The 24,476-nt window shown below is 37.4% G+C and overlaps 1 protein-coding gene across 1 annotated transcript in view; it reads right to left on the minus strand.

Moving 5' to 3' along the window:
• Positions 1–4,404: 4,404 nt before the first annotated feature.
• Positions 4,405–24,476, minus strand: part of LOC113042719 (uncharacterized) — a 40,763-nt gene continuing 20,691 nt past the window's right edge. Inside the window, exons 42-76 of the mRNA XM_026201735.1 lie at positions 16,438–16,581; positions 16,202–16,358; positions 16,069–16,096; positions 15,865–15,967; positions 15,671–15,763; positions 15,526–15,589; positions 14,022–14,120; positions 13,829–13,932; positions 13,563–13,701; positions 13,352–13,470; positions 13,109–13,258; positions 12,766–12,936; positions 12,371–12,680; positions 12,188–12,273; positions 11,846–12,051; positions 11,574–11,697; positions 11,289–11,425; positions 10,957–11,212; positions 10,604–10,846; positions 10,346–10,522; positions 10,119–10,264; positions 9,932–10,022; positions 9,459–9,848; positions 9,214–9,340; positions 9,003–9,121; positions 8,722–8,918; positions 8,462–8,645; positions 8,206–8,371; positions 6,342–6,466; positions 5,948–6,256; positions 5,659–5,862; positions 5,274–5,570; positions 5,076–5,180; positions 4,879–4,974; positions 4,405–4,572 (exon numbers count right to left, since the gene is read on the minus strand). Coding sequence (XP_026057520.1) covers positions 4,405–4,572; positions 4,879–4,974; positions 5,076–5,180; positions 5,274–5,570; positions 5,659–5,862; positions 5,948–6,256; positions 6,342–6,466; positions 8,206–8,371; positions 8,462–8,645; positions 8,722–8,918; positions 9,003–9,121; positions 9,214–9,340; positions 9,459–9,848; positions 9,932–10,022; positions 10,119–10,264; positions 10,346–10,522; positions 10,604–10,846; positions 10,957–11,212; positions 11,289–11,425; positions 11,574–11,697; positions 11,846–12,051; positions 12,188–12,273; positions 12,371–12,680; positions 12,766–12,936; positions 13,109–13,258; positions 13,352–13,470; positions 13,563–13,701; positions 13,829–13,932; positions 14,022–14,120; positions 15,526–15,589; positions 15,671–15,763; positions 15,865–15,967; positions 16,069–16,096; positions 16,202–16,358; positions 16,438–16,581 — 5,634 coding nt within the window. The remainder of the gene's footprint in view (positions 4,573–4,878; positions 4,975–5,075; positions 5,181–5,273; positions 5,571–5,658; positions 5,863–5,947; positions 6,257–6,341; positions 6,467–8,205; positions 8,372–8,461; positions 8,646–8,721; positions 8,919–9,002; positions 9,122–9,213; positions 9,341–9,458; positions 9,849–9,931; positions 10,023–10,118; positions 10,265–10,345; positions 10,523–10,603; positions 10,847–10,956; positions 11,213–11,288; positions 11,426–11,573; positions 11,698–11,845; positions 12,052–12,187; positions 12,274–12,370; positions 12,681–12,765; positions 12,937–13,108; positions 13,259–13,351; positions 13,471–13,562; positions 13,702–13,828; positions 13,933–14,021; positions 14,121–15,525; positions 15,590–15,670; positions 15,764–15,864; positions 15,968–16,068; positions 16,097–16,201; positions 16,359–16,437; positions 16,582–24,476) is intronic.

Here is a 24,476-nt window from a genome sequence, read left to right on the forward strand (position 1 = left end):
AACAAGTATTACCAAATGTTAAAATTAGACGCCACGAAGATGGGAGTGAACTTCTTTTAACTTGGGCACATTGTTTTTAGTATGATGTTTCGTGCACGAGACACGAGTGCAACAGTCAAACACATCCATGCTTACACAGAAAAAAACAATAGAAAAGCAGTGCAATCAAATAAAAAACCTGTAAAGGACTACTACTGTAATCGATGTCTTATATTTAATGTTTGCATCATGGTGACAGTCTGAAAGTTGTTTTTAAAGAACATTTAATAAAAGTCTAATGGTTTTAAACCTTTAGTCAATTTGAATTTTTTATTACCTTGACTTTTGAGATCTTCTAAAATAATTTCTGAAAACATATTTGTATTAGGCAAGTTTCTGCAATATGTAGTTGTATTTTTTGCATCTTTTATGCAAAGATATTTAGCTAGTGATTTGTTGAACTATTTTAATTTGTGCTGCATTTGGAATATAATTTTCTTTAACTAGAGAGTAACCTGAATCATGTTGTGGTTACATTTTCAAGTTAAATAGTTAAAAATTGAAAAAATCGAGAATCAGTCAAACATTCTGAAAAAAAAAACATGATTACATTTTTTGCAAAATCGCCCGGTCCTAACCTATATAAATGTGTGCTATATTATATTATGTGTGCAGTCGTTCAAATAACAACATCTTCGTTTATGTTCATCCATTGGTTCCTGGAGTATCTTCCAACTTACGAAAGATTCCTAAAACAAAAGCACGAAAAGGAAGCAATTTGTGTGTTTAGAATAGTGATTATATTCTGAAAACATTACAGCAGTCGTGCAGGTACTATAATATAGAGATGCTTGTTTGTTATAATTATTCCATCTTAACAGAAAGAACATGATGAGCAGGTCAAAGTAGCCTCGGTTCTAATCAGCCTTAATGTACAGCATTGATTTGTAGAGGAGCCGCGTGAGCTATCACTCAAGACCTTTTGTGAGGTTTCGCGCCTGCCTTGACCTCTCGTCTCTCAGTTATTCTGCACCCTCTCAACAAGCACCTTACTTAGTCTTAACACTTGGGCAATCTATTCTAAGCCCCTCGTCGTATACAGAGCCTCATTCCCAGCTGTCTGCTCACCCTGGTTTATCAGCACTCAGGAGTAAGAATGGAAGAAACGGTGGCACCTTATGGCTAATGAATTCTGTAATCTGAGCTTCCTTTTGTCAGGGGAATAGAATGGTCCTGCATCTGTTGGGTAGCATAGAAATATATTGTGTCTCGACTTTGTGTCTTCTAGTGCTTCATACCATGCAGCTAGTTTTGCTTCTTATAAAGTTACTAAACATTAACAGCAATAATACGTGTAATTCTTAAACCATGAACTGCAGCACATTCAATAAATGCAACATTTGATGTCTAAATGAGCTAAGAGATAAGTTGTATTATAGTTTCAGTGAGATATAAAGTGGGGTTCGAAACAAGGTTATTATTGTGAACTAAAACAATAAATAAACAATAACTAACATAAAATATTAAAAATTCAACTCGTTTTCAAGACAACATGTACTGTACTATTGTACTAAAGCTACTAAAGCTTAAACTGAAATAAAACTAAATACTAGACATTTAATATAGACAAAAACTGAAATAATTGCTAAAATAGCCAAAATTAAAGCAGAAAATGTAAAAATATATATATATATAATTCAGAGGATTAATAAATACTTTGATAGTTTCTGTGATAGAAAAATAACACTTGTCTGAGATTACATTTGAAAATCAGTTTCATTTTCAACATGTAACACATTCAGTTGAAACAAAGCTAAATGTTTCAGATTGCTTCTTGGTCACTTCAGTAAATGTGCCATTGATCAGGTGACTCCTTAGTGTGTATATATACATTTGGTGTTAATCTTTAGAAGGTTCTCAAATCATTTTGGATAACAGCGTCATACAGTTTTGTTTAATCACTTCAAATACTGCTGCAAAGAAATCCTGAACTTTATTCACAATTGTTATGCTGATAACACCCCTTGTATTTAAGACCAAAACATAGAATATAATATAAACTCTTGTAGTGGTCTAACTTTTTGAAACCACTGTAGGTTTCTTAACAGTTCAGTATAATAGAACACCGAACGAGTCCCTCTGGTGGCTGTAGCTGTACACTGTGATTGTCATGATCATCAGCACATTATCAAGATAGACTGGAGCATCCATAGAACCAAGCTCATGAGTTCAGCGTGCAGCTGATATTTTAAGTATTAACCAGTATAGGTCTAAATACATTGTGCATCTGTTACATCATGTGCCCATGATGAAGCATTGACTGATAGCCCCCATATGTTTCAGAGACCTGGTTTGCATAGCGTGGTTGATGGCTGTCAGTGTCCCTCAGAGAGCTGACCGAGGGGCCATACCCTTCAAGTTGTCTTGTTTACACGGCATTGTTTCCTTTACTTTAGCCTTGAGGACAAAGATAACCTGTTAAATTCCTGTGATGGAAGGGTGGTATCATGCTTTGAGACATAGTATGTAGGACATGTCTCATCTGCAGATGTCCATTATTGGCAAGAACTCTTACTACTTAAGTTACATGACCTTGAGCGAGAACAATGCCTCTTCAATGCTGTACTTAACATATGGTTTTCCCCTTGCACGACCTTATGGACATTTTTATCTTTTTCAGATTTGTTATATAGATAATTTTGCCAATTTGTGTCAATGCCAACTGCATACATTTTGGCACAGGTGTGTATTTCTATTGGAGTTTTTATATTTCATCCTCATTTCCTTTAATGAATCTATTTTACACTAGGTATAAAAAAATAGTTCCTCTTAGGACCTTGAGGATGAAAATGTCCCCATTGAAACTATATATATATTTTATTTTTTTTGTACTAGATGGTTCCATTTTTCAAGTTTGGCATATAAAGCAATTACTCTGTTGATACCAATTTTTTTTTTTTTTTGAGATATCAACCTCAAATTCGGGAACACAACTTCTTTAGATTTTTTTTTTAGATTTTTCTTTTGATGTTTTATAAAATATATATTTTATATAAACTTTTTTGGTTAATTTTTTTTTGTTTTTACAACTTTTTTAGCTTTAATAATAATCTGTCAAGTTTCTTTAAAATGCGACCAAACTTAAGTCTGTACTCCCAAGCTTCGAATTGTTTAGACATGGACATTTTTGTCCTCTATCAACTTATGTGTAACTTTTTTAAAATTGACGCACAAGGGTTAACTACCTTGATCTTTTAAAAAGCTTAGGATACCTCTCATTCAACAACGTTAATGCACAAATGTGCTCCAATTAATTCAATGCTCATGTCTTTACATTCTTAAAACTTCTTTACTGCCTAAATATGTTTAACAGTACAGTATGTGCGTCAGAGGCTCAACTCATATATAGGATGTGTTAATCTTCGCCAAGCTCTTAATATAGCACAAGTGAGAAGTGTTAAAATTTCCACTTTCTTCATCCTCTCAAGGGTTGAGTAACCCCCCCCCCTCCCCTCCCTGACTCCTCCTTTATTCAACACGTCTGATGCAGCCACTGCATCACCTTGAGCAACAACAGGCACTGGTCACATCCCTCCTACACATTGAGTAGATCTGTGCTGGACAGTCCACTCTTCTCAAACCTTCTTTGCTTGTTTTTGTTTTTTTGGGACCATTGGAAAAGGTAAGTCTACTGTATAATTTGTTATGTACAAATTTTTATATTGCTTAGAACGTTTTACATGTACTGTGTGTTAAGGGCCTGATGATTTTTAATAACTTTTGAGTTAATGTTACTTCAAGTTTTGGGAGACTGACCTGCTGTTTTCATTGCGGACATTTTTACTTTCACATTAATACTCATAACTGTGTGAAACGGGGTACATAACAAATCTTAACACAATTCCAATTTTTAATAGCCAGCTGATACCTGATCAAAAAGGTTTTAGCAAGTATTTGGACTATTTGAATTCACTTTTCAGTTCTGTAAAACACACATTGTTCATAACTCTTGTGATGATGCAAAAAAAAAAAAAACACAATGTGGCAGAAATTCAATTTGCACATTTCTTTATTCTATTGATCTGGAGACTAATGGATTCAAAGAGACACACCAGATTTTGAAAGAAGGGAGAGCTTCATTCCTCATCATGTCCTTTCTGTTCAAAGAAGAAAAAGACAAAGATGTTAATTTGTCTTATGAAAAAATAGTTATACATTATCCATATTTCCTTGCAAAATATCATTGCTCTAACAGGTTTTTAAAAGGAGTTGCTACTAGCTCTGCTTAACAAGGGTTTTGTGAAAACATCATATCATCTTCTGTTGGAAAGTTATTGAAACATTTAACACAGTCGAATGATTGCTTTAAAATTTAGCTTGCTGTAAAGTTAACTTTCAATTATAGCATGCATAACATCTATCAAGTCATTTAACATTTGTATACTGATTCACGCTCACCTTAGATCCAGTGTCACGGCTCTTGGCTCTCATCTTGTTGACCTGAGATTCGGCAATATCAGCCCTCTCCTCCGCTTCGTCCAGCTCATGCTGAAGCTTACGGAACTTGGTCAGATTAGAATTGGCCTGCTCCTCCTGAAAAACACAATGAGGTATTTTAAAGCAATCAAGTTTTATTTTCATTTTATTACAATTCAAATTGATTCAACCCCAAATCAGAGAATCATGGCAATCATACTCATGCTGTATGTAAGCTTCTGAAGTAAAAGATGAAGATAAATGTGGCTTTTAAAGAAAATTTTGTATGATATCTTCAAATTAACCAAAGTTAAATTTAGTAAACTCTTCTGACATGCCGATTTTTTAAAACATGAGCATGATTGTAATTTCTTTACTTTATAAGAAATACATGAAATTTTACTGAAATTAGTTTAAACATACCGCCTCCTCAGCAGCTCTCTTGTAGGACTTGACCTTCAGCTGGAGTTTGTCCACCAGATCCTGAAGACGTGCCAGATTCTTACGGTCTTCCTCAGTCTGCATTTATAGTCATAAGACATAAATTTACTTCATCATAATTTGTGATGTTTTATAACATATTTGCATGAATAAAAATACATTATTTCAGAGTAAGTGACCTGGTAGGTGAGCTCCTTGATGCGTCTCTCATATTTACGGACTCCTTTCACAGACTCGCTCGCCTTTCTCTGTTCCAGCTCCACCTCATTTTCCAGCTCTCTCACCTAAGAGATGTGCAAGATGGTTAGCTAATCAAATCAAATAAGTATTTAAATTACAAGAAAATAAATATGTTTATATAAACATCAGCAGCTTACCCTGGCTTCCAGTTTCTGGACCTGCTTCTTGCCTCCCTTCATGGCGATCTGCTCAGCTTCATCCAGACGGTGCTGCAGGTCCTTGATGGTCTGCTCCATGTTCTTCTTCATGCGCTCCAGATGAGCGCTGGTGTCCTGCTCCTTCTTCAGCTCTTCTGCCATCATGGCAGCATCAGTGATGGCCTTCTTGGCTTTTTCCTCAGCGTTCCTGCACTCCTGCACTGCCTCCTCAACCTCAGTCTGAAGCTGAGTATTATCTCCCTCCAGCTTCTTCTTCTGATTCAGCAGGCTGGTGTTCTACACATAGACAATATTGACATTCATATAGTCTCTAGATGATATTGTGAGGGTTTACTGGTGTGTATCTAGTACAGAGGTGTCATACCTGAGAATGCAGGAGCTGGACTCTCTCACTGACGTCCAGCAGTTCCTGCTCAGCCAGTTTCCTTCCTCTCTCAGTCTGTTCCACCAGAGATCTCAGCTCATCCAGTTCAGCCTGCAGCAGATTGTTGCGTCTCTCCACGATGGCGATGTTCTCTTTGAGATCATCATTACCTCGCAGAGCGTCGTCCAGCTGCAGTTGGGCATCCTGTAACGGACAAATGTTTCATATGAATAGACTGCAGAACTTCATAAGATTTCATTTTGCTTTACAAATTGTTGGTAAAACATACCTTGAGATGTCCATGAAGACCCTTGAGTTGCTTCTGGGCTTCTGATGCCTGTCTGTTAGCCTGGCTGAGCTGAATCTCCATCTCATTGAGGTCTCCCTCCATCTTCTTCTTCAGTCTGAGAGCTTCATTCCTGCTGCGAGTCTCTGATTCCAGTGAGCTCTGCAGAGTATCAACCATTCTCTGCTGGTTCCTCTTGGACTGCTCCATCTCTTCATCTTTCTCAGCCAGCTTACGTTCAATATCAGCCTTTACTTGATTGAACTCCAGTTGAGCTCTAAGTATCTTGCCTTCTTCATGCTCAAGTGAGCCCTAAAAATCAATTAACATGGTTATTAAAAAGCATGTTCAAACACACACACACAAATATATATATATAAAATATAAATATATGTACTTCAGCCTCCTCCAAAGCTGCTTGAATTTCAGCTTTCTCCTGCTCCAGTTGTTTGCGAACTTTCTCTAGTTCATGAATGTTCTTTCCACTCTCACCAATTTGTTCAGTGAGATCAGCGATCTCCTCTGTTTATAAGGAAAAGTAATATAGGTTAATGCATAAAATGTCAAAAGAAATATTAAAATGTTGTGATATTTATGAGAATGCTCAGATGACTGAATAAATCAAGGGCACCTTGGAGTAGGGCCCTGCACGGGCCTCAAATATAGGCCTAGCCCGGCCCTGGCCAGAGACGCTCAGGCCCTAGCCCGGCCATTGTCCGACAGCTCATCAGAATTCTTGGGCCGAGTCTGACCCGAGCCCGCCTTCTCTCCCCAACCCCCCCCCCCCCCAAATCAGTTTATACTACTGTTTCAGCTAAAATATTTCAGTTTTGTATGTAATGTCAAAGTGAATATATTTCATTCACACTTCATTTTTTAATTATTTGTTCACTAAATGTAAGTTTTTGTTTTTTAAAGTAACAACCAAGCGGCCAGAGGCAGACAGTGAGTTGATCATAGCCTATGTTTGGTCAATTTAGCCTTCTGAAATCATCACGACTACACTAATTAAATCTATAGATAGTTCAAGCATATCACAATGTTAGTTTAAATCAGGGATAGGCAACTCCGGTCCTGGAGGGCCACTATCCTGCAGAGTTTAGCTCCAACCCTAATTAAACACACCTGAACAAGGCAATCAGTGTTTTCGGAATTACTAGATAGATACAGGCAGGTGAGTTTTTATGAGAGCTGAAGCTAAACTCTGCAGGATAGTGGCCTTCCAGGACCGGAGTTGCCTATCCCTGGTTTAAATGTTTAACTTGTATGAATGTGCACCATTAGACGCATATCTAATAGTTTTTGCGGAGAGCTAAAGAGTGCTTTACAGGACATGGAGGACATTTTTGGCAAGAGTAATACATCATTCGGAACTTTAAAGGGTCTACTTTTATTTGTATGCACTAACAATATCAACAAAATGTTGTGCTTTTATAAAATAAAGGATACATTGGCCTACAGGATGCGCTTTTTTCAGTTTCGTCTAGTAAGCACTTCACAATGAAGGACCGAAACTCAGCGAATACTTGCCTCACAGACTTGCTAAATATATCTATCTATAGAAAGCTTTAAATTACTACTTTTAATCTAAATGATTCAAATCAAAAATGAAAACTATTTTTACAGATTTTCTATAATCCATATATACTGTATGCATTTCTCTCTAAAGGCGCATCCAATGAGGAGATGGCGGGTCAGGATCGTAATCTTCATCTTTGCGACACGGACTCAGAAAACACAAATTTATAAATAAATAATTCAAACAACTCCTTACTACCCCCCCCCCCTTAATTTTTCTAGGGCTTTGTGGCATGCTGTAGTCTTTTGCATGCATTTTTTGCTGTCATAGGATATGTTTGCAGATATGTCTGCACTGCACATGATCAATTGACTCACTGTTTGCCATTGTAATCAAATTAAAACTCTTCAGAAATTCAGCTTTTCTTGAAGTATTGGAGCTTTTAGGAACTACTCATGCTCCAACTTCTCCCTGATGCTCTGCATGGTCAGCTGTCACTTGTATGCTAATGCATGCATATATGAGTCGCTTATTGCATAGGTTAGGTATAACATTTATAATATAACAATATTTCATACAATAGCCTATGTGTGTTCTGTGTGTATATGGGCACAATAAAGGAGAGAAGATAAATGAGCCCGAGTCCGACCCAAGCCTGATCTGTAAAAAAAAAAACACAATTGCCCAAGCCCGGCCCGAATGGACCACCCATTTGGGACCCGACTGGATTGCAGACCTCTACCTTGGAGGTTCTTGTTTTCTCTCTTCATGGTCTCCAGATGATCCAGCGACTCCTCGTAGGAGTTCTTCAGTTTGAAGAGTTCAGTGCTCAGAGATCTGGCCTCCTTCTGGGAGCTTTCCAGCTCACTCTGAGACTCCTCATATTTCTGCTTCCATTCAGCCAGGACCTTGTTCAATAGATTATTTGATTAGCTACCATAGGAGCTTGATAAATATTGAAAGATTATTTATCCACAGAGTAAGTGTGTTTAATTCACCTTGTCAAAGTTTCTTTGCTTCTTGTCCAGAGCAGCGGCAGCAGCATTGGATCTCTCCACATCCACCATGAGATCTTCAATCTCATTCTGCAGCCTGTGTTTGGTCTTCTCCAGTGAGGAGCATTTGGCATTGACTGCTTCCACAGCTTCTTCTGCATCTTGCAGACGCTGAGCCAGCTTCTTCCTAAAAATAGTCGAGGGAATCATTACTTTACAGTAATTTTAGTAATTTAGGTTTGTAGGTGTTTCCTATTTCTTACTTGGCATCCTCCAGCTCCTCAGTCCTCTGGATGGCATCAGTTTCATACTTGGTTCTCCACTGAGCCACCTCAGAGTTTGCCTTGGACAGACTCCGCTGCAGCTCAGCTTTAGCTTCCTGCTCCTCCTCAAACTGCTCCCTCAGCAGATCAGAGTCATGACGAGCAGATTGAACTGCATGGGCCAGGGCATTCTTAGCCTATGAGGATTGAAAATATCCTGTCAACTGTGCATAAAAATGCAATGGAAAAGTTAGTAATAAATATCTAAAAATAAAATATACCTTGACTTCCTCCTCTAGTTGTCTCTTAAGGTCCTCAATCTGCTGGGTGTAGGACTGCTTGCCTCTTGTTAGCTGTGAGACCAAGGAATCCTTTTCTTCCAGCTGTCTAGAAAGCTCCCCTAGATACAAGTATAACTATTGCATTACAGAAAGCGTGCAAGATTTGGGGTATTTATCTAACAATACGATAAAATAATCTTAAAGTAAATACCATTCTCAGTTTGTAGCTTAGCTTTTTGCATGGTAAAGTCATTGATGCTGCGTTGTCCTTCTTCATATTTTGTTCTGTATTCTGACATCTGGTCTTCAAGGGTCCTGCACATTTTCTCCAGGTTTGCCTGCATAGATATATATATAATTAATCAAATTGAAGAAACTTAAAGCGTAATTCTTGGGGACACCTGAAGCGATGAAAAGCAATAAAAAATGTCTAACATGAAGACAAGAATTTATCACCTTGGCCTTAGCAAGCTGCTCCATGTTGGAGACCACATCGTCCAGTTCCAGTCTGAGTTCACTCTTCTCTTTCTCCAGCTTCTGCTTCACTCTCTGAAGGTTGTCAATCTGTTCTCCCAGATCAGCCACACTGTCGGCATGTTTCTTCCTCAGTGTAGCAGCGGTGGCTTCATGTTGTAGAGTGGACTCTTCAAGATCTCTACGCAGCTTCTGGAACTCAGCTTCACGCTTCTTGTTCATCTCAATCTGGGCAGCAGTGGCTCCACCAGCCTCCTCCAGCCTCTCACTGATCTCCTCCAGTTCTCTGGACAGATCAGCTCTCTGTTTCTCAACTTTGGCTCGAGCAGCTCTCTCAGCCTCCAGCTCTTCCTCAAGCTCTTCAATGCGAGCCTGGTAATGTGAGGAAAACCAATATTACAGCTAGCATTCCTAACGGTCCAACTATCCAACTTTTAAAAAATCATCAAGTTTACCTGCAACTCCTTCAGTTTCTTCTGAAGTTGAGCTGCCATTGCCTGCTCATCTTCAATCTTGCTATTAAGTTGGCTGATCTCAAAATCCTTCCTGTGTTGAAAAATATTAACTACATTAATATCAGAATGCGATTAGTATTATGAAGAAATATATATATATATATATTAAATCCTTTGGAAAACACACTTTTTAATCCTTTCTTCCAGTTGCTGTTTGTCATTTTCCAGGTCCATGACACTCTCTTGGGTCAACTTTAAGTCTCCCTCAAGCTTTCTCTTAGCTCTCTCCAGATCCATACGAAGTTTCTTTTCCTGTTCCAGGGAACCTTCAAGCTGGAACAACGATAACAAAGTATTTTATTGAGCAAATATTTCATGGTTCATTTACATCAGAAATGTCAACAAACTACTCACATCATCCACTTGTTGCTCCAGCTTGGCTTTGGCTTTGGTGAGTGTGTTGACTTTGTCTTCCTCACTCTGGAGATCATCCAGCGTTTGCTGATGGGCCTCCTGCAGAGCTTTCTTCTCCTTGGTCAGCTTAGCAATGATCTCATCCAAAGCTGCCATCTCTTCTGTCAGGTTTTTAACCTGTAGATTCATGCCATTGTATCAAGAAACTCTTAACGCACCAATTTTGCATCTCTAACATGTTCAGAGTTGAAAACAGACCTTGTTCTCAGTTGCATGTTTCTCTTTCTCCACTTTGGCCAGAGTGAGCTCAAGGTCATCAATGTCCTTCTTGAGCTCAGAACATTCATCCTCCAGCTTTCGTTTCTTGGCAGTCAACTCAGCATTCATTTCTTCTTCATCTTCCACCCTCTCGGTCAGCTCTTTGACTTTAGCTTCAAGCTGGATCTTGTTTTTGATCAGACCCTCGCATCTCTCCTCAGCATCGCAAAGATTGTCTTGCTCCTGTTTATTTAGAGATTTAAAAAAATAATAATTTTATCTGCATATCTTTAAAAACCTTTAGTCATTAATATGAACACAATCACAAACTAATCAAAATCGTTTAAACTCACAGCTTGAACTTGAAGTTGTAGGTCGTTCTTCTCTTGGAGAAGAGTAACCATCTTTTCTTCAAGCTCCTTTCTGCGGGCTTCGGATTTGGCGTAAGCCTCCTTCAACTTCAGGAATTCTTCCTTCATGTTGGCCATTTCTTTCTCTGCTTCAGCAGATCTCAGCAGCGGTTTGATCTTGAAGTAGAGCTTCATCCAGGGCCAATTCTTGACACCCATGAAGGCACGTACATTCCACTGGATAACAAGCAAGGCGTCTCTGCAATGTGACACAAAGGTTATCATTTTTCACATTAAGTGGCTTTCTTCTGTAAATGAATAGCCTGAAGCTGTACCTGCGCTCAACAATCTTCTGGAACTCAATTCTTGAGAGAAGACCACGAGCTCTAGCCTGAATATTTGTGATGATGAGAGCAAGACGGTCATCTCGCATCTCTTCAAGAGCACCCAGAAGACCAGCCTTGAAGAACACCTTTGAGAATAAAAAGGGTGTCAGTTTTTTTAGCCTTACATTATGCAAGTAATCATTCTGTGCATGGCAATGTCAAATTGCTTAATTCTACTATGATTTTGTAATTTACATTTTCACATAAACTGAATAAGACATTTTATTAGGGTACCTTTGTATGTCCAAACTTGTACTGGTTATGATCAATATCCAAAGATCCCAATAACTTCTCAGCTCCTTTCCTGCTGTCTATGAACTGACCCTCTGGGATGGCAGCAGGGTTCAGTATACGATATCTGTAATTGTATAATATTTTATATTTGTGGTAAACTGATTAAGAAACAGTATTGAATGAGGAATTCTGAAAAAAATATTCTCTATTTAATGTTTAGAAATGTGTCCACCCTCTAACTTTAGATGTCTTGTATTCATAAGTGAATGTACCTCTGCTTGAAATCTCCATACAGGATCCTGTTGGGGAATCCCTTTCTGCAGATTCTGATGCCCTCCAGCACACCGTTACAGCGCAGCTGGTGCATGACCAGAGGATTCTCCATCGCCCCAGGAGTCTTAGTCTCATTGGGGATGATGCAGCGCACAAAGTGAGGGTGAGTTGACCTCAAGTTGGTCATCAGCTTGTTCAGGTTCTCCTGTGGATAGATGTTATCCATCACTCATCCCATATATATTTAGGTTGTAGTCCTTGTTTTAAGATATTAAGAAACCAAGTCATACTAAAAGATTAGTTTCAGTATTACTCTGTATAAAAGGCACTCTATATGTTACCCTGTGAAGGGCAGATACTGTCTGGAAAGAAGAGCCCTTTTTCTTCTTCTCCTTTCCTTTGCCACCTCCTCCGCCGCCCTCTGCGACTGTTTAGAAAAAAAACATTTTGTTTTTTTTAATTAACCTCACATTAAATCCTTATTTGTCTTGACTTTTTCTCCCTTTGGAAGCAACAAAACAAACCTGAGTCAGCACCAGCATAATTAGCAAACAGGTTCGACAGCAGTTTCATGGTGGATTTCTGATAGAGGCCAACAACCGTCTCATTGAGAGGGTCCTTGTTCTTCACCAGCCAGTTATTGATGTTGTAGTCCACAGTGCCAGCGTAGTGAACCAGGGAGAAATGCGCCTCTGGTTTACCCTTGACAATCCTGGGCTTCTGGAAGTTGTTGGATTTCCCCAAATGGTTGTCATAAAGCTTAGCTTTGAATGTTGCATCACTGGCTTTAGGGAACATGCACTCCTCTTCAAGGATGGACATGATACCCATGGGCTAAAATGAACAGAATGAAATAATGAAATGATCTGAACAGCTTTCTTGGACCAATACCTGAGATCTCTCAAATTTAAAAACATACCTTTTCAATGAGATCAATACAAGCCTGTAAGTCCATGCCAAAGTCAATGAACTCCCACTCAATGCCCTCCTTCTTGTATTCCTCTTGCTCCAGCACAAACATGTGGTGGTTGAAGAACTGCTGCAGCTTCTCATTAGTGAAGTTGATGCACAGCTGCTCAAAGGTGTTGAACTGCAGGTGGAATATGTTAATATTCAGATATACTCCCAATGGCAAAGTAACAAAAAACTGAAGCTATTGAATAACAGTAATCAGTAGATGTGAAAGTGAAAGTGACGTGACATTCAGCCAAGTATGGTGACCCATACTCAGAATTTGTGTAAGATGTAAGATGTAATCTTACATCAAAGATCTCAAATCCAGCAATGTCCAGCACACCAATGAAGTACTGACGAGGCTGTTTGGTGTCCAGGGATTGGTTGATTCTCACAACCATCCAGAGGAACATCTTCTCGTACACAGATTTGGAAAGAGCTCCAATAGCATAGTACACCTATCCAATATAATACATTAAAATTCTATAGAAAAACTTGTGTTTTTTAATGGTTATATTAATGGTGTAGGGATGTTAAGTAGTAGTCTCCACCTGCTGGACATTCTGTCCCTTGGTGACCCACTCATTCCCTACTTTGACTCTCGGGTGGCACAGAGCCTTGATGAGATCAGCAGAGTTCAGGCCCATCAGATAAGCTGCTTTATCAGCATCTGAGAATAATAAAAATGGTTGATGTTAATGAATCTTCTGTAATCCAATATCCAACCAATGCATCATGTTAACATTTTCTCCTAATACTGACCCTCAGTCCCATCAGCCTCTGCCTGTTCCTCTCGTTGCTTCTGCTTGAACTTCATGTTCCCGTAGTGCATGATGGCACCAGTCAGCTTGTAGATGCTGTTCTTCTCCTCTTGGGTGAAGCCCAACACATCAAATGCTTCCTAAAGCAGATTTATCATTGCATGATTGATGTCTCATGTTCTAGTATTGTCAGCAAAATTGATCTTAAAAAGATAAAGTCAAGATTCAAATTAAGTAAAGAAATCATTGTCATGTCAGATAACGCACATCTGTTGCCATCAGCTCGTCAGCATCATTAATAGAGGCCACTTGCGTCTCTCCTTGAGAGATGAAAGCATAATCATAAGGGTTTGCTGTGATCAGCAGCATCTCTGAAAGAGAAGAAAAAATACACATCATGTTTAGTACATTTTTGGTTTAAAAAATGATAGCTGTTTGGTTTCAACATAGTTTTGCCCACCTAATAGTTCTGGTTTCTTCTGAGACAGGATCTGGTAGAAGATGTGGTAGTCTCTCTCAGCCTTGAGCTGGAAAGTCACACGAGACTTCTCCAGAAGATCTGTTCATAGAATTAGAATTCACAAATTATCATATATCGTTCATGTCGCCAAGTTTTTGTCTTATATTTATTTCATATGATAGAGTTAAGCAATATCACACGAGCAGCGAGTTCAATATCACAACAGTGCTGTTTTTCCAGAATTGCACAAATTCAAATGCAATACTTGTTTTATACAACAGTTCAATAATTGATATTATATTTTATTTTATTTTAGACAGAATATTGTCTGTTTTTGATCAATTTTATGAATTATATTATTACCTATAAAGCCCCTGAAGAACTTTTGTGCATCTCCAAGCAACACACAGTGGGGTTGTTTCTTAATGAATCAGCTTTTTGAACAAATCAAGTGAACCAATGATTCAGTGGCCCATTCATAAAGAGAGCCATTTACTTTTGAATGAATCAAATGAATGAATGACTCAAAGACATTGAGCCATTTACCACTGCCTACTAGCAGTTTTTAGTGCTTTATTTAGAGCATAATTTAATTAAAAAAAAAACATTTCTCCACATTAATAAATAAATAAATAAAGGTATACACTCTAAAAATAAAGGTGATTAAAAGGTTCATTCACCATTCAGTGAAAGATTCTTTAAAGAACCATCTCTTTCTTGCCTTTTTATAATCTTAAGAACCTTCTTTCGCCACAAAGAATCTTTTGTGAAACAGAAAGGTTCTTCAGATGTTAAGGTTCTATATGGAACATCATGAAGCACCTCTATTTTTAAGAGTGTAGTTAACCTAAAAATGTAAATTGTTATTATTTCCGTCAAATAATTTCAAACCTGAATGACTTTTTCTTTTGCAGAACTAAAATAAGAATTTTGAAGAATGTTGGTAACTGATTGTTTTGGTTACGATTGACGGACATTCTATGAACAAAAAATTTATTTAAATCTCAATGTATCTTCTTTTATAGTCCACAAGTAATTTCACAGCCAAATTTGATGTGCATTTAATTTGCCATTAATTAGATAAATTAATTTCACATTCTGTTATTAGATTAAAACATTTTAATAGCTTGACAGGCCTAATAAATAAGTGCTTTAAATATATATTGATTTATCACCACATGAGTGCAGGGCTAAATGTTGTTAGCTTTATATGTCTGTAACTCGTTTTTTGTGAAACTTTTTGTGCTGCCATTTTGGCCAGGACTCCCTGGAAGAAGAGATTTTGCATCTCAATTGGACTATCCTGGTAAATAAATAAATAAAATAAATAAATAAATATTTAATAAAATAAAAATGGAGACATTCCCAGATGCCCTATATAGCTAATTTCTGGGTCACAAATTTGTCCCTAAAATATGATTTGTCCCTAAAATGGGTATACACACATATCGCAGAGTAGGAGTAATAAAAGACAAACCATTAAATAATCAAATATCTTTCTTACAAGTCTCAATATCAGCAGATGCTAGCTTGCCACTGGCAGCAAAGTGGATCCTGATAAACTTGCCCTGTTCGAAAGGAATATTGTCTTTTAAATACAGTGGGAACAATGAAAATAATATTTAACTTTAAAAATGTTGCCCACTCACAAAGCGAGACGAGTTGTCATTTCTGATGGTCTTGGCATTCCCAAAGGCCTCAAGAGCAGGATTACACTGGATGATTTGATCCTCCAGAGTACCCTAGAAAACACAACATTTGAAATGTTTGTGTATGATGAATGGGAATCATACAAAATAGCAGTATAACAACTCCATTTTGAATTCAGATTTCCACAATTGACCTTCTTTTCGGTGGTCTCCTTCTTTGAAGGACTGGCAGCAATGCTGGCGAAGTACTGAATGACTCTCTTGGTGTTCACAGTCTTTCCAGCACCAGATTCTCCACTGTCAACATAAACCAGACTTAGAGATCTATTAAGAATTCATTCATAAAAATGTAACAAATAAACTCCAAAAAAATCATCTAATTAAACACAAAGGCTTACGTGATAAGAATGGACTGGTTTTCTCTGTCTGTAAAAGCAAAAAATAAAATGGTGTATGCATGAACATTTAATTGATTTTCACTAGTTTCTGACATATAGCCTGTGCTGGTTTTGTACTGTCATGTAGATGCACCTGACAGCATGTATTGGTAGGCGTTGTCAGAGATGGAGAAGATGTGTGGAGGAGCTTCACTCCTCTTCTTTCCTCTGTAGGCAAGGACAACTTCCTGGTTATACACCGGGAGCCACTTGTAGGGGTTCACAGTGACACAGAAGAGCCCAGAGTAGGTCTGTAAGAGATCCACAGCAAGTTTAGATCGGCTCATATGTGATGAGGTGAATGTGTGAGTGTTTTAAGACTTCACTCACGTAGATCATCCAGGCTGCGTAACGCTCTTTGAGGTTAAACAGCACAGCGGGCTCGTGCAGGAAGGTGAACATCGCCATGTCCTCAATTTTATCAAACTTTGGCGGGTTCTGAGGATGAATATCAGCCTCCTTCACAGTTACGGTCTGTGGAAAGGAACATCAGTTTTTTGACAGTGAAAGTAGTGCCATAGTGTCTGTACATTCATTTTGTGTACCATCAGGATTGCTTTAATTTGTTTTATTTAGCAGACAGATTTAACCATACTAGCTTGCAAGAATAATATTTTCATATAATGTATTTGTGCAATTTCAATAAAAAAACTAACTCAAGGCGATTTAAGAAAATATGACGTTATTGTTGTATTTTTTCCCCTGTATTTTATGAAATTATACATTTTTATAATTTTTTGTATATTATTATTATTATTACTATCATTTCCCCAACTGTAATTAACCAACTACTTATTCTGAACTGAATGAACCCTTTATATCTATATATACAGTGCCCTCAATAAGTATTGGGACAGTAAAAAGACAAAATTATTCGGTTTGCTGTGGATTCAAGAAATCTGTAAATATGAAAAAAAAAAAGAATATAAGACAAAACTACAGAATGTCACATTTTATTATTGGTTGATTCATAGATGTTTTAGCAACTATGAAGATCAGCACTTTTAGAGTTTCATCTACTATCTGATGTGAGCATAAGTATTGGAACAGTTGTTTCATGAGAAATTGGCTGAGAAAAATATTGGCTGATATAATTGCAAGATTAGAGTTTGCAAAAAAGCACAAAGGAGTTTATGGTCCAATGAGACAAAGATGAACCTTTATCTAAATGATGGTAAAGCAAAATTGTAGAGGAACAAAAGGAATTAAAGCTGCAAGCAGCGATGAACGGGCCCTCGCACCCGGGCTCCCCGCCAGCGAGTGGCATTAGTAAAAAGGTGAACGGCGAGAAATATGCATTTAAAGTCATAAATATAATTGGAATATATCAAATTATATTCCATATATGTTCCAATCTTCCTGTTGCCAGCAGGTGGTGCTATCATTTTAATGGAATATTGGCCTTCAGATGTGTTTAGGGAAGGACTCTTATCGAATATGTGAAGTATGGGGAAGATCGAACATTTTATGCCTGAGTTACAACAACTTCTCTTGCTGTGGCGAGACATCAAATTGTGCCAAGGCGTTATGGACACGCCCTTTAACAAAAACTCAAGATCTCCATAATTTAACATTGCACAGGCCTTTAGATTAGACTGACCACAAAAAAATTACATTTCTGTCAAAAGATTTCTAGGAGTAGCTTGTGGCAGCATAAAACATGTCACTTCCTGTTGCCAGCAGGTGGCGCTATGACTATAACTGTATATGGGCATGTAGATCTGTTAAGGGCAGAAGTCTTATCTAACATGTGAAGTTTGGGGCAGATTGGACATTGTATGTCTGAGTTACAGCAACTTCCTTTTTCATGGTGAAACATCGTAATTTGTCAGGCCGCTATGGACACGCCCTTTATCGAAACCTCAAGATCTTCGCAATTTAACATTGCAAAGGTCTTTAGATTTAACTGACCAAGTTTGGTGTTGATTGGAATAAATTTCTAGGAGGAGTTCGTTAAAGTACAACCCCTGAAAATAGCAAAAAAAACGCCAATTTTGCAGAGAAAATTCAAAATAACCGACTTCCTGTTGGGATTCGGATTTTGTACCAAGAGACTTTTTTGTAGGTATTGGTGTGTTACATGTGTGCACTGATTTTTGTAAATGCACGTGAAACATAGCTCGAGGTGCACTCCGTTGAAAATGTATAGGTGGCGCTATGGAGCCATTTCGCCACACCCAATGGAATATTGGCCTTCAGTTGTGTTCAGGCCAGGACTCTTATCAAACATGTGAAGTTTGGGGAAGATCAGACATTTTATGCCTGAGTTACAAATTTTATTCTCATGGCGAGACATCAAACTTTGTCACGTCGCCAAGGACACACCCTTTATCGAAAACTCAAGATAATCACAATTCACTATCGCAAAGGCCTTTAGATTAAACTGACCATAACACAATTTAGATTTTATTAGATTTCTAGGAGTAGTTCATTGCAGCGTAAGGCATTCACTTCCTGTTGCCAGCAGGTGGCGCTATGACTATAACTAAATTTGGGAATGTTGATCTGTTCAGGTCAGGAGTCTTATCAAACATGTGAAGTTTGGTGCAGATTGGACGTTTTATGTCTAAGTTATAGCAACTTCATTTTTCATGGCGAAACATCGAAATTCGCCAAGCCGCCACAGACACGCCCTCAAACGAAAACTCTAGATCTTCGCAATTTAACATCGCAAAGGCCTTTAGATTACACTGACAAACTTTGGTGTTGATCTGAATAAATCTCTAGGAGGAGTTCGTTAAAGTACAACCACCGGAAATGGCAAAAATGACAAAATTTTGGATGAGAAAAAAATAATAACTGACTTCCTGTTGGAATTTGGATTTCGTACCAAGATACTTTTTTGTAGATATTGGTGTGTTACATGTGTGTACCGATTTTCATACAAGTACGTGGAACGTAGCTCAAGATGCACTTCGTTGAAAATTTATAGGTGGCGCTGTCGAGCCATTTTGCCACACCCACCTTAGCAAACCATTGCATACCTAATATTTTTCCAGCTCTGACGTGTGTGCCAAGTTTCATGACTTTTCGAGAAAGTTTCAGAAAAATAATAATAATAATAATAAATATAGCTGCAAGCAGCGATGTCGGGCTCAAGCCATCAGTGCAACGCCACCCTGGTGGCATCGGGAAAACTGTGCCCAGCGGGCATAAGCATTTACAGTAACCCTCTGACAATCAAGTTTTAAGGGATGTGGCAGTTAAAGGGTTAATCCGACCAATCTAGACTTTGAAATCACATACACAGAACAATATATATAACTTTAGTAACACTTTATTTTAAAATGTATAAAAAATGTATAAGGTGTGCATTGTAGCTGACACCTATATGAACACATTACAATTGTTTTGTGACTACAAGTCTTTCTTCTCAAATGCTATTGAGTGGTCGCGAACGCGGATGGGAGAATGGCACATATTTGTTTTGTTTTTTTTGAGCAACTGGTGCCCCCTCTGGGAGTTGGTGCTCTACGAAGACTGCATACTCTGCATATAGGGAGCGGCGGTACTATCTGGAATATATATTCCTCAAACCATCGTACAAGTGAAGGTGATGCTAGTCCTTCAAGAATCGCTCAAAACCTTTTCAAGTGTACAGTTTCCTTTTATTGCATCTTGAAATAAATATTTCTGAATTCTGAATCAAACTGGGTTGTGTTTATTGATTTATTTTATAAGACAACTGAAACTTTAATCTCCTTTGTAATATATGTGCTTTTAAACCAAGAACAATGTAATTAGAGATGTATTCCTGCTTAATAATGACTATTATTAAGGGAAAAGGCTTTATAATCATGAACTATTTACTAATGCTTAGCTAATGAGTGCAGTTATTATAAAGTGTTACCAATGCATTTACTAATGTTAACAAATTAGACATTATTATACAGTGTTACCAAACCCTTTAATAATTTATTAGTGTTTTGTAATGATTTTAATGACCTATAAGCATTTGTGAAATAGTTTTGCTTGCATTGCAGCTTAATCTGTCAGTTGAAGAGTTTTACTGTTACATCCATGAGATTAATAAATGTCATGTCACGTCACAGGTTGTCATAGGTTGGTATCAAATGAGTTTGAAATTATAATTTGCAGCACAAATAAGGCTTCTTAGGATGTTTTTAAATCCCAAAAACTGTCAGAAAAGGATAAGGCCTAAGAGATTTCTTAACCTGTAATGAAAGGAAAAAAACACCACCATTAGCAACAACAAAAACAATAACAATTTAAAATATAGATTTTTTTTTCCTGATTATTAAAGGAATGATTAGGTCTCTCTCTCTCTCTCTCTCTCTCTCTCTCTCTGCCAGACAGCCCCTCCCTACAATCCACACACACTGTCAGTCACCAAAGATTCACAGTCACCAACCCCCTCACACTCACACTCCCCCTCCCTCTCCCCCTCCCTTTCCTCACACAGACGGAGTGGCCAGAGTGAGATCATGTCAGTTGAGAAGTCTGACAGTTTTTTCTTTTCTTTTATCCATACAGTGTTGTAAAGTCATGAAAATATGCATATTTCCTCATAATGATTTGATCTCTGTATGAAAACATGCCTTGAAGTGTTTGGAAGCTGCAATTTAGACATACAATACAATTAATGTTTCCCCTTCTTACTGTCATTTCAAAAAATCACCACGTAAAAACCGTTCAAGCTAACCAAAATCCGTTCGCAATTTAAGTTCCTCGATGTTGTTTCTTCATGTAGTCAAAGTTTGGTGTGTATAGTGTACTTCCCATGTGAGGAGTATGCATTAATTCACAACTGTAAAATCTCAAAAATACACATTCAAATCAAAATAGCTGACTTCCTGTTGATCGTAGCTTATGACTGTGAATTAGAAAGTTGTCCGTCTTGATAAGAACAATTTAAGTACCGAGTTTGGTGTCTGTAGCTAAAACTAAATAAAATGCATTATTATTATTATTAGCTGTACACTTGCTAAACATTTTTAAATATAAACGTATGCAATTGTGTGTGTATATATATATATATATATATATATATATATATATATATATATATATATATATATATATGTAAATAAATTCAAGTGTACAGTTTTCTTTTATTGCATCTTGAAATAAATATTTATGAGTTCTGTGTTTGTTTATTTTATTTATTTTATTTTTTATTTTACATTTTTTTTAGGGAGATTACAGCCTTTAATCTCCTCAAAATAAATGTGCATATAAACCATGAACAATTTAATTATAGCTGTATTTATAAAATGCTTACTAAAATATTAATTTTGGGAGAAGGCTATATAAAGCATGAACTGACTATTTACTAATGCTTAGCTAAGAATTGCAGCTATTATGAAGTGTTACCAATGCATTTACTAATGTTAACAATTGAGACATTATTTTAAAGTGTTACCAAATCCTTAAATAATTTAAAAGTGTTTTGTTATGATTTCATTAACCTATAAGCATTTGTGAAATAGTTCTGCTTGCATTAAAGCTTAGTCTTCATCTGTGAGCTGAACAGTTTTACTGTTACATCCTTGAGATTATGTAAATTCAAATAAATGTCATGTCACAGGGTGACAGAGGTCAGTATCAAATGAGTTTGAAATTATTATTTGCAGCACAAATAAGTTTTTTTAGGATTTTTTTTAATCCCTGAAACTGTCAGAAAAGGATAAGGCCTAAGATATTTCTTAAGATGTAATGATAACAGCACAATTAGCAACAACAACAAAAAAATAACTATTTAAAATACAGTTTTTTTTCTGGTGATTAAAGAGATGTTTAAGTCTCTCTCTCTCTCTCTCTCTCTCTCTCTGTCTGTCTGCCACTCAGCTCACACCCCTCCCCAACTCACACTCACACACACACACAGAGTCAGCACACAGAGTGACAGAGTGAGATCAGATGTCTGACAGTTTTTTAATTTTCTTTTAATCATACAGTGCTGTAAAGTCATGAAACTATGCATATTTCCTCAGAATCACTGGTTTTCTAAATTAAAAATGTTTTTTAAAGGTTTGGAAGCTGCAATTTAAAAATACAAGACGATTAATGTTTCACTTTTTACTGTCATTTCAAAAAATCACCACGACAAAACCGTTCAAGCTAACCAAAATCTGTTCGCAATTTAAGTTCCTCGATGTTTTTTCTTCATGTAGACAACGTTTGGTGTGTATAGTGTACTTCCCCTGTGAGGAGTATTCATTAATTCACAACAGTAAAATCTCAAAAATACACATTCAAATCAAAATAGCCGACTTCCTGTTGATCGTAGCTGATGACTGTGAATTAGAAAGTTGTCCGTCTTGAAAAGAACAATTTATGTACCAAGTTTGGTGTCTGTAGCTAAAACTAACCCCCCCACTTTTGACAAAAGGTGGCGCTATAGAGTGCCTCCTTCACGCCCTTGTAAAAGCTTTTGCCATTGTCTAGCTATCACTAATACTGATATGTGTTTTGAGTTTCATGTAAATCTGAGCTTGTTGTCTGCCTCAAACTCACCATAACAGAACATTCAAGTTTGACACGTTGCCATGGCAACACTATATCAGATATCAATATCCCCACAACAGATTTACATCGGCCGTGTTTTGTCATTATTCTGATGAAGTTTTAAGTAAATCGAGTAAAAATAAGATGCTGAATTCAAAGCATTTGGAAAATGACACACTTCCTGCTGCCAGTTGGTGGCGCTATAACGTTGACTCTTAATAGCCACATATATACAATCGGTATCATACAACGAACAAACCCATGAAGTTTGATCAAATTCAGGAAATGTATGTGGATGTTATTAGACATTTCCTGTTTCTCATTTCTCGCCATAAGTTCCATGCCTCGCCACGGGCAAACCGTTCGAGATATCAAAAATCCCCTCGCAATTTTTCATCCTCAATGTCTTGAGATCATGTTCACCGAGTTTCGTGGCGAACGGGTTGAAAACCTCAGAGGAGTATTTCAAATTCCAGAGCATGCTTTTTTTAAACAGCCCTGAATAGCTGACTTCCTGTTGGGCGGAGCCTATGACATAAAGTGTGAAAGTTGTTCGGCTCAATGAGATCTATAAGTCTACCGAGTTTGATATAAATACATGCAAGTGTGTGTGAGCTATGGTTCAAGAATTCTGACTGTCTTCCAGGGGCGCTGTAGAGCCCCTTTGCCACGCCCGGGTCCCAGCCTCTGCGGCGTCCTGATGGCCGCAGATTCCAATGTGTGTGCCAATTTTCAAGAGTTTTTGAGCATGTTAAGGCCCCCAAAACACCCCGGAAGGTTTAATAAAAAATAAAAATAATAATAAATATAGCTGCAAGCAGCGATGTCGGGCTCAAGCCATCAGTGCAACGCCACCCCGGTGGCATCGGGAAAACTGTGCCCAGCGGGCATAAGCATTTACAGTAACCCTCTGACAATCAAGTTTTAAGGGATGTGGCAGTTAAAGGGTTAATCCGACCAATCTAGACTTTGAAATCACATACACAGAACAATATATATAACTTTAGTAACACTTTATTTTAAAATGTATAAAAAATGTATAAGGTGTGCATTGTAGCTGACACCTATATGAACACATTACAATTGTTTTGTGACTACAAGTCTTTCTTCTCAAATGCTATTGAGTGGTCGCGAACGCGGATGGGAGAATGGCGCATATTTGTTTTGTTTTTTTTGAGCAACTGGTGCCCCCTCTGGGAGTTGGTGCTCTACGAAGACTGCATACTCTGCATATAGGGAGCGGCGGTACTATCTGGAAGATATATTCCTCAAACCATCGTACAAGTGAAGGTGATGCTAGTCCTTCAAGAATCGCTCAAAACCTTTTCAAGTGTACAGTTTCCTTTTATTGCATCTTGAAATAAATATTTCTGAATTCTGAATCAAACTGGGTTGTGTTTATTGATTTATTTTATAAGACAACTGAAACTTTAATCTCCTTTGTAATATATGTGCTTTTAAACCAAGAACAATGTAATTAGAGATGTATTCCTGCTTAATAATGACTATTATTAAGGGAAAAGGCTTTATAATCATGAACTATTTACTAATGCTTAGCTAATGAGTGCAGTTATTATAAAGTGTTACCAATGCATTTACTAATGTTAACAAATTAGACATTATTATACAGTGTTACCAAACCCTTTAATAATTTATTAGTGTTTTGTAATGATTTTAATGACCTATAAGCATTTGTGAAATAGTTTTGCTTGCATTGCAGCTTAATCTGTCAGTTGAAGAGTTTTACTGTTACATCCATGAGATTAATAAATGTCATGTCATGTCACAGGTTGTCATAGGTCAGTATCAAATGAGTTTGAAATTATAATTTGCAGCACAAATAAGGCTTCTTAGGATGTTTTTAAATCCCAAAAACTGTCAGAAAAGGATAAGGCCTAAGA

The sequence above is a fragment of the Carassius auratus genome, chromosome 24 (assembly GCF_003368295.1).
Source record: "Carassius auratus strain Wakin chromosome 24, ASM336829v1, whole genome shotgun sequence".
NCBI lineage: Eukaryota > Metazoa > Chordata > Actinopteri > Cypriniformes > Cyprinidae > Carassius > Carassius auratus.